General features: G+C 41.6%; 1 protein-coding gene across 3 annotated transcripts in view; it reads right to left on the bottom strand.

Moving 5' to 3' along the window:
- hars (histidyl-tRNA synthetase) overlaps nucleotides 1-15,573 on the bottom strand; it is a 63,224-nt gene extending 47,651 nt beyond the window's left edge. Inside the window, exon 1 of one of the 3 annotated variants that reach the window (XM_056273401.1) lies at nucleotides 15,437-15,573. Coding sequence is in view for 2 of the 3 variants with exons in the window: in XM_056273410.1 (XP_056129385.1) it covers nucleotides 15,437-15,526 (90 nt within the window). In the remaining variant the exon portion in view is untranslated. The remainder of the gene's footprint in view (nucleotides 1-15,436) is intronic. The other 2 variants (XM_056273410.1, XM_056273417.1) reach the window with 2 other exon arrangements.
- Between the last annotated feature and the right edge of the window lie 236 nt (nucleotides 15,574-15,809).

Below are 15,809 nucleotides of genomic sequence, written 5' to 3'. Positions count from 1 at the left end.
AGGATGTTGGGTGAGTGAATTTTGGATCAACTTGGTTCCCCAAGCTTGATTCAAAAACATGAGAGCTACTGCAATGCTCCTACTCACAATTTCCCTCTCCACGTACATATGTAAGTCATTGTTTTCTCCAATGAACTCGATCAAGGACCAGAAAAGAAACAGACTCTCCAATGCACATCTTGGCCAGTGCCTCAGGCTTGCCCCAACAGAACACAGGCCCGACATCAGAAGGATTGCCTCATCCCGTCGCTCTCACTTCTCTCACTGATTGGTGAATGAACATCAATTTATTTTTGACCATTTGTCCATAGTTAAATTGTTGGTTTTGGACTTTTGTTTCAAGAGTGATTTTTTTTCTCCATGTGTGACCCTCAACACTGGCTTTGAGAATCTCAGGCCTAAATTATTACTACTACTACAACTAATTTTAAAAATAATGATAAGAGCAGCAACAACATCCATCCATTATCCAAACCGCTTATCCTGCTGTTAGGGTCACAGGGATGCTGGAGGCTATCCCAGCAGTCATTGGGCAGCAGGCAGGGAGACACCATGGACAGGCCGCCAGGCCATCACAGAGCTGACACACTCCATGTTAGCCCTAATTCTAATTAGATACAAACAAAAGCTGCTGAATTACTCTTCAACTTGTAAAGATCCAAAGCACAAGTAAAGCTGAAAAAGATGAAAGCAGCAAGAACATCTGCACATAAACAACTTTTGCTGGCACAATGAAGAAAAAAAAACCAAAACAACAAAAAACAGATGTTTTGGCCCTTGGTTTGGCATGCATGACATAATTTGGCCCTTGGGGAAACTTGGGGAACACTGATGTACTATGTCTTGATGCATGCTCAATAATCCAGGTAAGCGTATCCCAGAAAGTTGAATCAGTTCATCTGGACACTAAGTTTAGTTGGAGAAACGTTTCATCACTCCTTTAAGTGAATTCATCAGTCTCAACTGAGCTGATGAGCTGCAGGATAAGCTGCAGTCAACTCTGTGCCTTGACATGATCCCCCCCCCCCCAGCATGGTGAAGGAAGGACCATGATTACTGTTTGGGTGAGAATGACAGACGCTTGAAATCATCCAATCACTGAGCAATAAGGAAACATCCAAATCAAAGCGGATTTAGGATTAAGTTTGGATAGTGGTTAAGTTCAAGGTTAAAGGGAAAATTCACCAATTTTCAACTTTATCTTTGTCTATCTGTGATAGGGCTAGCACATGAAAAACACCTGCAGTTTTCCCCCAATCATTTCTGCATCACTGAAATGATGCAGAAATGGCAGTGAACCAGTTTGAAATGATGCAGAAATGATTGTGAAACAGTTTTTTTCTGGCTCCCAAGTGATGTATCGTGACATCATTTGGTGGCCAGAAAAACTACAGCCTAGCAGGGCTTCTTATATTCTAATCTAAACACGCTGTTCAAAAAACATATCCTCCTTCTATCAGCTAAGCTACATTTCCACTGGCGTAAATGATGAACCACAGCACTAGCGCAAAGGTTTTTATGGACAACAATAGAGGCTTGCGTGCAATGCATTCTGGCATGTGTAGGCGCTGTGGGAAAGACTTTGAGCAGTAAAGCAATATAGTACACATCGAGGACTTTATTGTTTCAATCGACTACATTACTCAGCAGTACTGATTGCACATACACAAAACCATTGGTGAAATGTCCCTTTAAGGTCTGATAGTGGTTATATTTATAATGCCACACACATCTCCCGGGACCTCACATGGACTGTCAATACAACTTCCCTAATGAAGAAGGCACAGCAGCGGCTTTACTTTCTAAGGACACTGAGGAGAGCTAATATGTCCCAGCCACTGCCCTATTACTGCTCCATAGAAAGCATACTCACTAATGGCATCTTAAGGCCAATCCATAGTCTTTCTAAAATGTATTTCTGATTTTTCCCTTTTTCTCTCAATTTAGTGGCCAATCGATCCCTATTTTAATTCAAACACCCACCCTCGTACTGCATGCGTTCGCCAACTGCATCTCTCCGGCCGGCAGTCTCGAAGGAGACGCCGCCCCACTTTCGTGACAAGGCGACTCCAGGCCGAACCACTGCTTTTTCCGACACACCCAGAAACGCATTCACGTGACGAACACAAGCCGACTCCGCCCCCCTCCCGAAGACAGCGCTGCCAATTATTGCTGCTTCGTCGAGTCCGGCCATAGTCGGATCTGACGAGACCGGGGCGCGAACCCTGGTCCCCAGTGGGCAACTGCATCGACACAAAGCCGATGCTTAGACCACTACACCACCGCGGACCCTGGCCAATCCATAGTCTTGACGTACGATACACGGACCGTACTCTGCTGGGGTCCGCGCGGATTAAAATGACACAATGGCGGACCTCAGCATACGTCCGCCTGCCGATGTCCATGCAAATCAATTTTCGTGACCGCGCGTACCTAGCGCGGTGCATGAAACTGTTTCATATCAACATGCATTGGGTGGGGCACCAGAAACCTTTTTTAGTTTCTTCTCCATGGCTTTACAACTTTTATACAGTATGGAGACAACGTTTTTCCTCATCCATACTTCTCATATCCCTCACCAACATGCTGAACTCCCCGTCTCTATCCTTCCCTTCATTAAGTGGTTGAACCTCCGCGAGGCTTTTCTTTCCAAAACAGCCTGGCAACAGAGCAGCTCTTCTTCCTCATTCGTGAACAGCGCCATGTTGTTTACAGTCTGTAACTTCCGGCGGAAAAAGGAAAACGACGCTCTGTGATTTATGGCCTGACCGCCTATCTATTCGCGTCTTAAGCTATGACGTAGGCATGTCCCTGTTGCGTAGGCGCGCGCGCGCGAATTTGCTTCCGGCTCCATCGACTTGTTGACATTATGCCTCACTGCTGTGTCCCCCTTTGTTTAAATCGATCAGAGAGTAAAACTGAGACCAAACTGTCTTTCTATCGCTTTCCTCCGAAAGACAAAGATAAGAAGAGGTGGCTGCAGTTAATACGGTAAGTTGCTATTGAAGAAATGCATTGAAAATCGAAGTTTGGCGCCGACTTTTGTGCTAAGTGCAGACTAGCTACCCTGCACTGCAGACTAGCTACTACCGGTAGCTACCCTCTTGTTACCGAAATCCACGTTACATACTAGACAGGTATTTAGATTTTTAGCTAATTCAACAAGCGAGGATCAATATATTTGCTTTTCCATATGTTTTTCTGCTCAATAAGGCTTTAATCAGAGTGTAGTGGAGGGTAAACAAGCATCGGTTAGCCACTTATGTTGTTACTACTACAACCCTGTCTGTGAAGACATACAGTTACTGTAAGCAAGCATTATGTCAGCTACACACTCGGAAAACTGCATTATTCTATGCATTCTTAGCCCATGATTATCTAAAACGAGATGATGCATCTCAAGGGGATTATCATTAAAGAGACTTGGAGTAAATGCATGAATAAGCAGGGGTACATAACGTTAGATAGTCCAGGTGAATGTGCTGTTTCTGCCTGTTTTGTTACAGTAGTTTCACTTCTGACTTTTCCCATATAAATCAAACAATGAAACTTCATATCTACAAAAAATAATGTTTCTGTAGGGAGACTGACATCTAATTCTAAAGCCTTACTATGTAACCTTTCCTTTATGAAAAGGCTATGAAAAGGCTATAATATTTGCCCCCCCCAAAAAAAAAAATCTGTATTGTATAGTATGTGAATACAATATAACTTGCCCAATCTGTATGGTAGACTGTTTGTATAATATCATTATACAATCTTTACAGTAGAGTATGTTAACACAATAGAAATTGTGTTTTAAATAATTGATGGTTAAAGTGGCATTCTTTAACTTTTTTGATAAAAAATAAAGTTGATTTTGGTCACAATTTACCACTATCTTTCACTGAAGGAGGTAACAGAGGACTGATTTAGCCTATTTCCCATTCACAAATCCTTCACCATCTGTTACAATGCCCATGTTTGTGACTGTGTCTAACCAGACAAGATAGTGGTAAATCTTGACCAAAATCAACTTTATTTTTATCGAAAAAAGTTAAAGAATGCCACTTTAATTGTTCAAATCCAGGGCAGACGATAAGTTACAATGCAGCTTCAAGTTTTCATTGCCAATCATTTCTAAATCTCTCATTCTTTTTTTTTTACAGGCGTGATGGCTTTACACCAAGCCCGTGCTCAAGGGTGTGCAGTTGGCATTTTCCAAATGGCAAAGCTGCTGGCCCATCACGTTTTACTTGGAACGAGGGGAAGACTTTCCCAGGCCACCTCAGCCTTCCACACAAGAGAAAAACAGTACCACTCCCTCCCAGTGGTGAAGAAGGGACAAATGAACTTGAATTACAAAATTCAGACATTGCAACCGCAGAGCCCCCTAGTACTTCAGACAACCCAACCGCAGAGACCCCTAGTACTTCAGACAACCCAACCGCAGACACCCCTAATACTTCAGACAACCCAACCGCAGACACCCCTGGTACTTCAGACAACCCAACCGCAGACACCCCTAGTACTTCAGACAACCCAACCGCAGACACCCCTAATACTTCAGACAACCCAACCGCAGACACCCCTGGTACTTCAGAAAACCCAACCGCAGACACCCCTAGTACTTCAGACAACCCAACCGCAGACACCCCTCGTACTTCAGACAACCCTTTTAACAGTGTTGCGCTGCTAGAGATAGAGGTTGACATGTTGAGAAGAGAGAATGAAAAATTGAAAAGAGAATTGGAGAAACAAAAACAGACCTTTTCCTTCAGCCAAATATCTTCCAATCGTGTCAAAGTAAAATATTTCACTGGCTTACTAGATGTTGCTACCGTCCTGGTTTTGGAAGCACTCTTATCTAAGTTTGAGCTACAATATCATTCGAATTGGACAGTCCAGTCTATGCCACTAGTCGATCAGTTGCTACTGACTTTGATGAAGCTCAAACTTAATTCTGGTCATGAAGACCTTGCAACCAGGTTTAATTGCAGTACAGCCACAGTTACCAACATTTTTATCACCATTGTCAGTGCCCTGTATGACATTTTATATGTTGGTATGCTTGAGAACAACATCCCCTCCATAGAGAAGAACCAGGCATCGTTGCCAGAGTGTTTCCGTCCGTTTCCTAACTGTAGGATTGTGCTCGATTGCACAGAGTTAGCAGTCTCCAGGACAGAGAGGCTTGACAAACAGAATCATTTATGGAGCCAGTACAAAAAACGGACCACACACAAAGCCTTAATAGGTGTGGCTCCTAATGGAGTGATAACATTTGTCAGTGACTATTATGGTGGAAGTGCCTCAGACAAGGCTATTACATTAGATTCTGGAGTTCTCAATCATCTACGCCCAGGAGACATGGTGATGGCAGATAAAGGCTTCACAATCCGGGACATCTTGCCAGAAGGGGTTTCACTCAACATCCCGTCTTTCCTTGTTAATGGACAGTTCGCACAAGAAGAAGTTAAGAAAAACAAACTCATATCCAGTGCTAGGATCCATGTGGAGCGCTCCATTCAGAGGTTGAAATTGTTCAACATTTTGGACAATATCCCATATCAGTTCACTAAAAACATAAACAAAATACTGAAAGTGTGCGTGTGTCTTACCAACCTACAAACACCAATTCTTCGGGAAATAGCATGAAATGACTTGAATAAATGTAAGCAGAATCAGATTCATGTATTTATACTTTTAATAAAGTAATACTGAATTAAGAACACTGCTTGATTTTTTTAATCAAAACACATTTGTAACAAAATGCATAGTGCAAAAACTAATGTCACTGTAAAAAGTATAAAGTGCAAAACATCAACATTGGTAACAAAATGCATAGTGCAAAAACTACTGTCAACGTAAAATGTATAAAGTGCAAAACATCAACATTGGTAACAAAATGCATAGTGCAAAAACTACTGTCAACGTAAAGAAGAGGATCACCATATGATGAATACAACATTTAAATATGCAAATTTGCATATTTAAATGATAATGATGTACCGTGCATGTTCACATCATGTATACTTTACATTACTTAACCACTTATCCAACCCATATGTTTGGACAGAGTCCTTCAGGGCTCTAACTAAGTGTCTTGTGTTTTATGTTATTATGTTATGCTCTCCTCGAACCATCACCTTAACGTGGTGGAGAGGTTTGAGTGACCCCATGAATCCCGAGAGCTATGTTGTCTGTAGCCTTGCGCTACTGTAGGGTCACACATGGCAAACTGGTCTAGGAGGGAACAGACTAAGAATGGTTCAAGAGCTGTGAGGAGTTGTGCCCCACAGTCCTTAAATACGCACAAAGGTTTAAATTTGATTAATTTGATTAATTGAATTTAATTAAAACCCTTGGCAAACTCGTCTGAGGATGACTAAATGAATGCTGGGGTTCATGTGGTTAAGACCATTCTTCTAATATTACATGTTTCCAAACATTTTGGACAAAATAGAACATTTTACATCAAGGTGCCCAGAGATTTCCTGGTGCCCAGCTGACCTGTATCCAACGTGGCCTATAACGTTAATAAGAAACAGATCGTAGCACACATGGTAGCCCTAAAATGGCTGTGATCTTACATGTAAGTCTATATTTCATTAATTCCTAATATGTATTTTAAATTCATTAAACCTTTACAGCGTTACAGTATGTACGATCATAGCCATTCTGGAGTTAGACACATGAAAAGCTAGCCTTGGATCCAAGAACGTCAGAGTTATTTTAACAAGTCAAACGTCGGAAAACAATTATCTACCGACAAAATAAAGCACTGGCAGTCTTTATCCAAGGCTTATGAATCGCCAGTAAACGTGGGATATAACATCAGAAGCCAGAATACCCAACATTACCAAGCTAACGCTAGCTAACCCTGTTAGCTCACTCACCTCAACCTGATAAACTTTCTGTTTCATGGAAGCCTGTACCTTGCCTTTTATAATGCCCCCTGAAACATTTACGTTCACAACTCTATCTGAATTGAAAGCATTGAGACCCTTTTTCACCCTGAGAGGTTCATCTTTAAAAAAAGACGTTAATGTAAATATATTTACGGGTTCAGACATATTGTTTTGAGTGGAAAATAATGCAGTGAGATTCCCCAAGGCACCGGAAGTATAACTCCGCCCACACGTGACGTCGCGTCGTGACGTCGTGCTTAAGAGCCGAATAGTGTCTCCCCGCCTGCCGCCCAAATGACTGCTGGGATAGGCTCCAGCATCCCCGTGACCCTGACAGCAGGATAAGCGGTTTAGATAATGAATGGAAGGAAAATGACACGCAAAGATTATGGGAAATGTAGGCCTTGGGTATGACTGGACTTTGAAAAGGTGCGGTCTGTCCGCAGAGTGTACGCGCCCTGTACTTATAGACTATGTGAGCGCCTTTAGTGTGGTGTGCCAGCTGCACTGTGGCTGATAAGAAAGCTCTGCAGAGTGATGAAGTCCGCACAGGAAACCACTGGCACACAGCTACCTTCACTTGAGGACATATACAGACCCCGCTGCCTACGTCGGACCACAAACATGGACTCATCTCACCCAGGCAACAACCTTTGCACTCTGCTGCCCTCCAGGAGGCACTATAGGTCTTTCAAGACCCATACTTCCAGACTTTTCAACAGTTTCTACCCAAGTGCCATTAAAGAACTGAATTCTGTTAACAAACTCTAAGGTTGCAATAATATCCTGAAACTGTGCAATAACATCTGTACATCTGGCATGTGCCATAAAATATGCTGACTCGGGTTAGTGCGATACACAGACTATTTATCTAGTGTAATAGATATTACACTTGTTTTTACAGTTATGTATGCACCATCCATAATGTTGATTGTGCTGCAAATGTGTGTCTTTTTTTCTATTTGTATAGATTGTATTTGTTAATTTAATTTATTTTTTAAATCTTGTTTCTACCACTGGGGAGTTGCACTTAATTTCGTTGTACAGGTGTGCAATGACAAATAAAGGCATTCATTCATTCATTCAGTTAGGGTTAGGGTATGCCGTCATCATATTGAACATACAATGTATTGGAATAGTGACGATGGGTGGAGAAAAATAAAAACGGCACTCACACTGGTGAATCCTTCAAGATCCTTCCTTCACCATCCTTAGAAATACACTTTGCACCCGAGACCACACGTTGCAGCAAAATCGGATGGCTGTGAGTAAACAGGTGAATGTTGTTTTCTTTTCCACCCATGCAAGAGGTTTTCCTAATTACATCCTATCAGTGTAATATCTACAACAGTGCAGATAAGATTCGTACTTTTTTTTGTTTAGTGTTCGTGAGCATGATGAAGACAGAAAGTGAAAAGACAGAGCAACATCACACAATCTTATTAGCAATTAGCCTACCGGTAATTTAAATGCAGAATTCAAGTTACTAACAAGAAGCGGTAAATGTCAGGTCTGAAAGTGAACACGCCTGAAGGCAAGACGACAATGTTATTTATGGCTCTGTTGCCACATTATGAAACGGATATGCCCGGTTTTTTACATGATTTGATCCCACTTTTTTATTGTCTTTCCCAAAACTTTGAATAAACAGAGCCAGTGGTTTTGACACTCAGTGAAGGTAGGGCAACATTTTTTCACGGCATACCAATTTGTTTACATTGTAGGCGTTCACTGTGTTTAGTTTAGTTATTTATTTGTTTACTCATTGTTAAATTAAAACAACTAATGCTACATAATTGCAGTTTTCCTCAAACATTTTGCCTCATTTTCTGCCAGGGAAAACCCTGTTGTGTCTGGCTGACTTGCTCAGTGTTGTTTTATTTGAAGGGGTAAGGACAACATACAGTGCAGCAAGCTATCGTGATGTTTTCAAACGCTAACACTGTGATATTGTGTTTAGACACATAACCCAGCCCTAGCCACTATACAACCGGAGGGTTTCTCTGTGCACCATGGACCGTTCAATGTGGACTACTGGCAAGGTAAAGGGAGGTGGTGTATGCTTCTTTGTTAATGTATGGTGCACTGATGTGGAAATAGTCTCTCAGCCCTGTTCTCTGGTTGTAATAACTATAAGGTGCAGACCATTCTATCTCCTACAGGAATTCCCCTGCGTGTTAACTGCTGTCTACATACTGCCACAAGCTTCTGCCAAAGCGGTGCTGGATGAACTGTATAGAGCCATTAGTAGGCAGGAGAACTTGCACCCTGAGGCCATTTCAATTGTGGTGGGGGACTTTAACCACTGTAACCTGAAATCTGTGTGACCAAAATTCTACCAACATGTCGCCTGCCCAATCAGAGGCAATAAGACCCAACTACTGTTACTTCACGGTCAAGGCAGCTTACAGGTCTATCCCATGATCTCCCTTTGGGAAAGCAGACCATCTGTCAGTGCTCTTGCTTCCGGTCTACAAACACAAAGTGAAGTGTATGCAGCCCACTGTGAGGACAGTACAGTGCTGGACTACAGAACACGAATCCAAACTTCAGGGGTGTTTTGAATCAACAGACTGGTCAATCTTTACGGATTTAGCTTCAAGTTTGGATGAGTATCATCAGTAAATCAGTCACAGACTATGGTCGATTCTGTGTGGATAACTGTATCCCAGTATGGTCTATTCACTCCTACCCCAACAACTGGATTAACAGCAACATTCGTCTAAGGTTGTGTGAGCGTAACACTACTTATAAATCGGCAGAGAAGAATGCTACAGAAAATCCAGGTATGACTCAAGAAGAACCATCAAAGCCACTAAATGATAATATAGGGACAAACTGGAAAATTACTACAGTGGCTGTGGCTCACGCCACATGAGGAGGAGGCTGCAGGCGATTACGGACTATAAATCTAAACCCGGTGTGGCTATCAACACCTCTGCCTCTCTCCCAGATGAGCTTAAAAATATTTATGCTCGCTTTGAAGCTTATAACTTGGACCCAGTAACCGCAGCAAAGTGCCCGCCCGATGAAGTCAATCTACAGGTGACTGAGACTTATGTGTAGATCTTTTAAAAAGAGTTAGAGCTCGTAAATTTGCTGGCCCAGACAGCATCCTTCCGTTGTCCTCAAGGCATGGTACTCTCAGCTATCTCAGGTTTTTACTGAGATTTTTAACCTGTCCCTGTCATTGTGTGTGGTTTTACTGTGTGTAAAGAAAACCCCCATTGTGCCTGTACCTAAGAAAACAAATGTCTCTTACCTCAATGATTACCAAACTGTTACTTTGACCTCAGTTATTATAAAGCGTATGGAAAGATTGGAAATATCATATATAAAATGTAACATTCCTGCTACCCTTGACCCATTACAGTTAGCCTACGATTCCAACAGATCAGTAGAGGACACTATCTCACTTGCTCTGCAGACTGCTTTAGTACACCTTGAAATGAAAAATACCTATGTCAGAATGTTGTTTATTGATTACAGTTCTGCTGAACCTCAGAGGTCTTGGTCTGGACAACTATCTGTAATTGGCTATTTGATTTCCTGACAGACAGGCCCCAGACTGTGAGAATAAGTAAAACATTCTCATCCACATTAGTAAAACATAATTGTCCACATTAGTTCTTAGGAACTAATGCCCTGTGATGGCCTGGCGGCCTGTCCAGGGTGTCTCCCTGCCTGTTGCCCAATGACTGCTGCGATAGGCTCCAGCATCCCCGGGACCCTGAGAGCAGGATAAGCGGTTTGGATAATGGATGGATAGTTCTTAGGACCGGTGTACCTAAGGGCTGCTGACTCAGTCCCCTATTGTACAGTCTCTTTACACATGGCTGTGTTGTCAAATATGATGACAGCAGCCTCATTAAATTCACAGATGACACCACAGTGATTTGACTAATAAGTGACAGTGATGAGAGGGCCTAAAGAAGGTAAGTGGAAGACTTAACCATATAGCCTCTCTCTACATGTCAATAAGACACAATAAATCATTGTGACTTTAGAAGGATCAGTTTCAGATTCAGACAACTTGGCAAAAGTGACAAATACAAAAAACCCCAAAAAAACAAAAATGGAAATCACATTCCTATCTCCATCAATGGGTCATCTGTTGAAAAGTTTTTGATTTCTCAGCTTACACATCACAGACACCCTCACATGGTCTCTCAACACAGCTGGATCCTCAAAAAGGCACAGCAGAGACTGTATTATCTGAGTTGTCTCAAAAGTTTTGGTATGAGTACCAAAACACTTGTGAACTTTTAAGTCAGTACCATGGAGTGTCTTAACAGGCTGTATCAAAGTGTGATTTGGAAACCTGACTGCTCAAGACTGCAGACTGCTTCAAAGGACTGTAAAGACAGCAGCAAAAATCATTGGCATGGACCTACAACTTCATAATCTTTATATCACTCAAATGTATATATATATATATATATATATATATATATATATATATACACTACCGTTCAAAAGTTTGGGATCACCCAAACAATTTTGTGTTTTCCATGAAAAGTCACACTTATTCACCACCATATGTTGTGAAATGAATAGAAAATAGAGTCAAGACATTGACAAGGTTAGAAATAATGATTTGTATTTGAAATAAGATTTTTTTTTACATCAAACTTTGCTTTCGTCAAAGAATCCTCCATTTGCAGCAATTACAGCATTGCAGACCTTTGGCATTCTAGCTGTTAATTTGTTGAGGTAATCTGGAGAAATTGCACCCCACGCTTCCAGAAGCAGCTCCCACAAGTTGGATTGGTTGGATGGGCACTTCTTTGAGCAGATTGAGTTTCTGGAGCATCACATTTGTGGGGTCAATTAAACGCTCAAAATGGCCAGAAAAAGAGAACTTTCATCTGAAACTCGACAGTCTATTCTTGTTCTTAGAAATGAAGGCTATTCCATGCGAGAAATTGCTAAGAAATTGAAGATTTCCTACACCGGTGTGTACTACTCCCTTCAGAGGACAGCACAAACAGGCTCTAACCAGAGTAGAAAAAGAAGTGGGAGGCCGCGTTGCACAACTGAGCAAGAAGATAAGTACATTAGAGTCTCTAGTTTGAGAAACAGACGCCTCACAGGTCCCCAACTGGCATCTTCATTAAATAGTACCTGTTAGAGCCTGTTTGTGCTGTCCTCTGAAGGGAGTAGTACACACCGGTGTAGGAAATCTTCAATTTCTTAGCAATTTCTCACATGGAATAGCCTTCATTTCTAAGAACAAGAATAGACTGTCGAGTTTCAGATGAAAGTTCTCTTTTTCTGGCCATTTTGAGCGTTTAATTGACCCCACAAATGTGATGCTCCAGAAACTCAATCTGCTCAAAGAAGTGCCCATCCAACCAATCCAACTTGTGGGAGCTGCTTCTGGAAGCGTGGGGTGCAATTTCTCCAGATTACCTCAACAAATTAACAGCTAGAATGCCAAAGGTCTGCAATGCTGTAATTGCTGCAAATGGAGGATTCTTTGACGAAAGCAAAGTTTGATGTAAAAAAAATCTTATTTCAAATACAAATCATTATTTCTAACCTTGTCAATGTCTTGACTCTATTTTCTATTCATTTCACAACATATGGTGGTGGATAAGTGTGACTTTTCATGGAAAACACGAAATTGTTTGGGTGATCCCAAACTTTTGAACGGTAGTGTATATATATACACTACCGTTCAAAAGTTTGGGATCACCCAAACAATTTCGTGTTTTCCATGAAAAGTCACACTTATCCACCACCATATGTTGTGAAATGAATAGAAAATAGAGTCAAGACATTGACAAGGTTAGAAATAATGATTTGTATTTGAAATAAGATTTTTTTTACATCAAACTTTGCTTTCGTCAAAGAATCCTCCATTTGCAGCAATTACAGCATTGCAGACCTTTGGCATTCTAGCTGTTAATTTGTTGAGGTAATCTGGAGAAATTGCAGCCCACGCTTCCAGAAGCAGCTCCCACAAGTTGGATTGGTTGGATGGGCACTTCTTTGAGCAGATTGAGTTTCTGGAGCATCACATTTGTGGGGTCAATTAAACGCTCAAAATGGCCAGAAAAAGAGAACTTTCATCTGAAACTCGACAGTCTATTCTTGTTCTTAGAAATGAAGGCTATTCCATGCGAGAAATTGCTAAGAAATTGAAGATTTCCTACACCGGTGTGTACTACTCCCTTCAGAGGACAGCACAAACAGGCTCTAACAGGTACTATTTAATGAAGATGCCAGTTGGGGACCTGTGAGGCATCTGTTTCTCAAACTAGAGACTCTAATGTACTTATCTTCTTGCTCAGTTGTGCAACGCGGCCTCCCACTTCTTTTTCTACTCTGGTTAGAGCCTGTTTGTGCTGTCCTCTGAAGGGAGTAGTACACACCGGTGTAGGAAATCTTCAATTTCTTAGCAATTTCTCGCATGGAATAGCCTTCATTTCTAAGAACAAGAATAGACTGTCGAGTTTCAGATGAAAGTTCTCTTTTTCTGGCCATTTTGAGCGTTTAATTGACCCCACAAATGTGATGCTCCAGAAACTCAATCTGCTCAAAGAAGTGCCCATCCAACCAATCCAACTTGTGGGAGCTGCTTCTGGAAGCGTGGGGTGCAATTTCTCCAGATTACCTCAACAAATTAACAGCTAGAATGCCAAAGGTCTGCAATGCTGTAATTGCTGCAAATGGAGGATTCTTTGACGAAAGCAAAGTTTGATGTAAAAAAAAATCTTATTTCAAATACAAATCATTATTTCTAACCTTGTCAATGTCTTGACTCTATTTTCTATTCATTTCACAACATATGGTGGTGAATAAGTGTGACTTTTCATGGAAAACACAAAATTGTTTGGGTGATCCCAAACTTTTGAACGGTAGTGTATATATAACCAAAGCATGATTAAGGACACCAGCCAAACTGCTCATGTTCTGTTCTCACTCTTTCCATCTAAAAAACGCCACTAGAGCATCAAATCACACACCGCGTCTCAGTAATAGTTTCTTTCCACAGGCAGACAGGTTGCTGAACAGCTGACACACCCATATGCACCTTACATGTTGGGTTACCGTGTAATGATATAGTGCATATAATGTATGAATTCACTGTGTACATAGTCTGTTTTTTTGGGGTTTTTTTCAGATGGGATGTCCTTGTGTTGTTTTTTTTTGTCCTTGTGTCTCTTGTGAAAAGGCAAATAGAGCCAGACCACAAGAATTTAATTGTATTCTAAATACATATGAAAATAATGTTGAACTCGAACTTTTCCATGACAGAGAAAGACAACGAACAGTGATCCAAAAACTGAGGGATAGTGATCAGTTACACCCGTAATGTCAAGTCAACAAACAACCTCGTCATAATGCAGGCTACATCCAATAGCTGCAGAGGAAGACCATAAAAAATGTTTCAAATTTTTGCATAAACCAATTGATTTTAAATACTTGAACAGCTATGTAATTCGACCATTGTCTTGATTAATATAACCCCCAAAATGGTGATCTCTGGTCAGCCAGCCACAGAGAACTGAGGAATACACAACTGTATTTGATGGTTTGTGGGCCATGAGGATAGCCTCAATTCTCCAGAAGTCTATGCTGCCAGTAACTAACAGCATCTATTCTGGTAACAACGACTCAATGAACTAGTCTAGTCATAGACTGTTCTTAAAACCTGGACTTTGGAGAAAGCAGAAAAGAGAATGACAGACACTTTATGAATGCCCATCTGGGGTCTAGTCTGGGGTCTAGTCTCAAGTGCAACTGGACTTGGTCCAGTTGCACTTGATTCAACTCCTTTGGATAACCATGACCTGGATGAATGAGAACACTCATAGACAAGTCAGGACAATATTATCTAGATGCTGTTCAAGCCAAACGTGATAAACACGTATGTAAAAACCTACTTATCTACCGATTAAATGCTGACAGTAGGAAAACCTTACTTTTAGGCGTTGAGGATATCGACGGATAAAAACTGGTGCGATTCAAAATAACACTATATGAATTGCACGAATGTTGCGTTAAGCTGTATTGCACGGATGTTGCGTCAGCTGTCACGGCAGGTGATTCAGAACCAGACTGCTGCCTGCACGGCTTCCACCTGCACAGCATGTGCAGTATTTGTAACAGGTCGTCAAACCAAATGGTATGCCTATATCGCCACACGTCGATGGGAAGAAAAGAAACATTACAAGCGTGTTGATTTCATTTCACTCCCGCTAAACAATATCGTGCTCCACTAGTTTGGGGAGCGCTTCCCTTAAATCTGCATCCTGAACCGGACCTCGACTGAGGCAGCAAGCTCGTGTCAGCCGAAGAGCTAGTTTGCTAAACCTTCTAACTGATAAGCCTTGTTGCGTTAAAACCTGCTCAGGATACTGAAATCTGAAATAACAAGCAGAGCAACACGCTTGACATGGAAGTATACTTGTGCATTAACCGTTTTCCTTAAGTGTATCTCATCAGAGCGGCCGAAAGCTAGCGTTAGCTGACTAGATGGCAAGCACGGTGTCGGCATGAGCCTCTGCTGCATGCAGGGAAGTTTTTCTAGTACCGACCTGGTCTTTACTGGCCTTCTCTGCCTTCAACTTCCGAACCACTTCGCCTTGGGCTTTGATCGCTTCACATATCACTGCTTTTTCGGCCATGGCGTCTTCACAATGTGTCAAACCGTCAAATGAACCCACGAACCGCAGCAGGAAGGGAAAAAAAGCAACTTCCGGTATATTTTGGTTTTCAAAATAAAACCGTCCATGAAAAGTCAAAGCGTCTCGGGAGTATATGGAACTACTAATGAAGTAGTAGGTATTCCAATTAAAGAACAAGTTTCATACCTGGGCATTAATCCATCCATACATCCATTCATTATCCAAACCGCTGTGGTGATGCAAAGGGACCACTCCAAGACGCACTTCTGTTTTTTTGTTTTTA

The sequence above is a fragment of the Lampris incognitus genome, chromosome 1, assembly GCF_029633865.1.
Source record: "Lampris incognitus isolate fLamInc1 chromosome 1, fLamInc1.hap2, whole genome shotgun sequence".
NCBI lineage: Eukaryota > Metazoa > Chordata > Actinopteri > Lampriformes > Lampridae > Lampris > Lampris incognitus.
The sequence above is the reverse complement of the archived record's forward strand: the minus strand, read 5'-3'. Positions and strand labels throughout refer to the sequence as shown.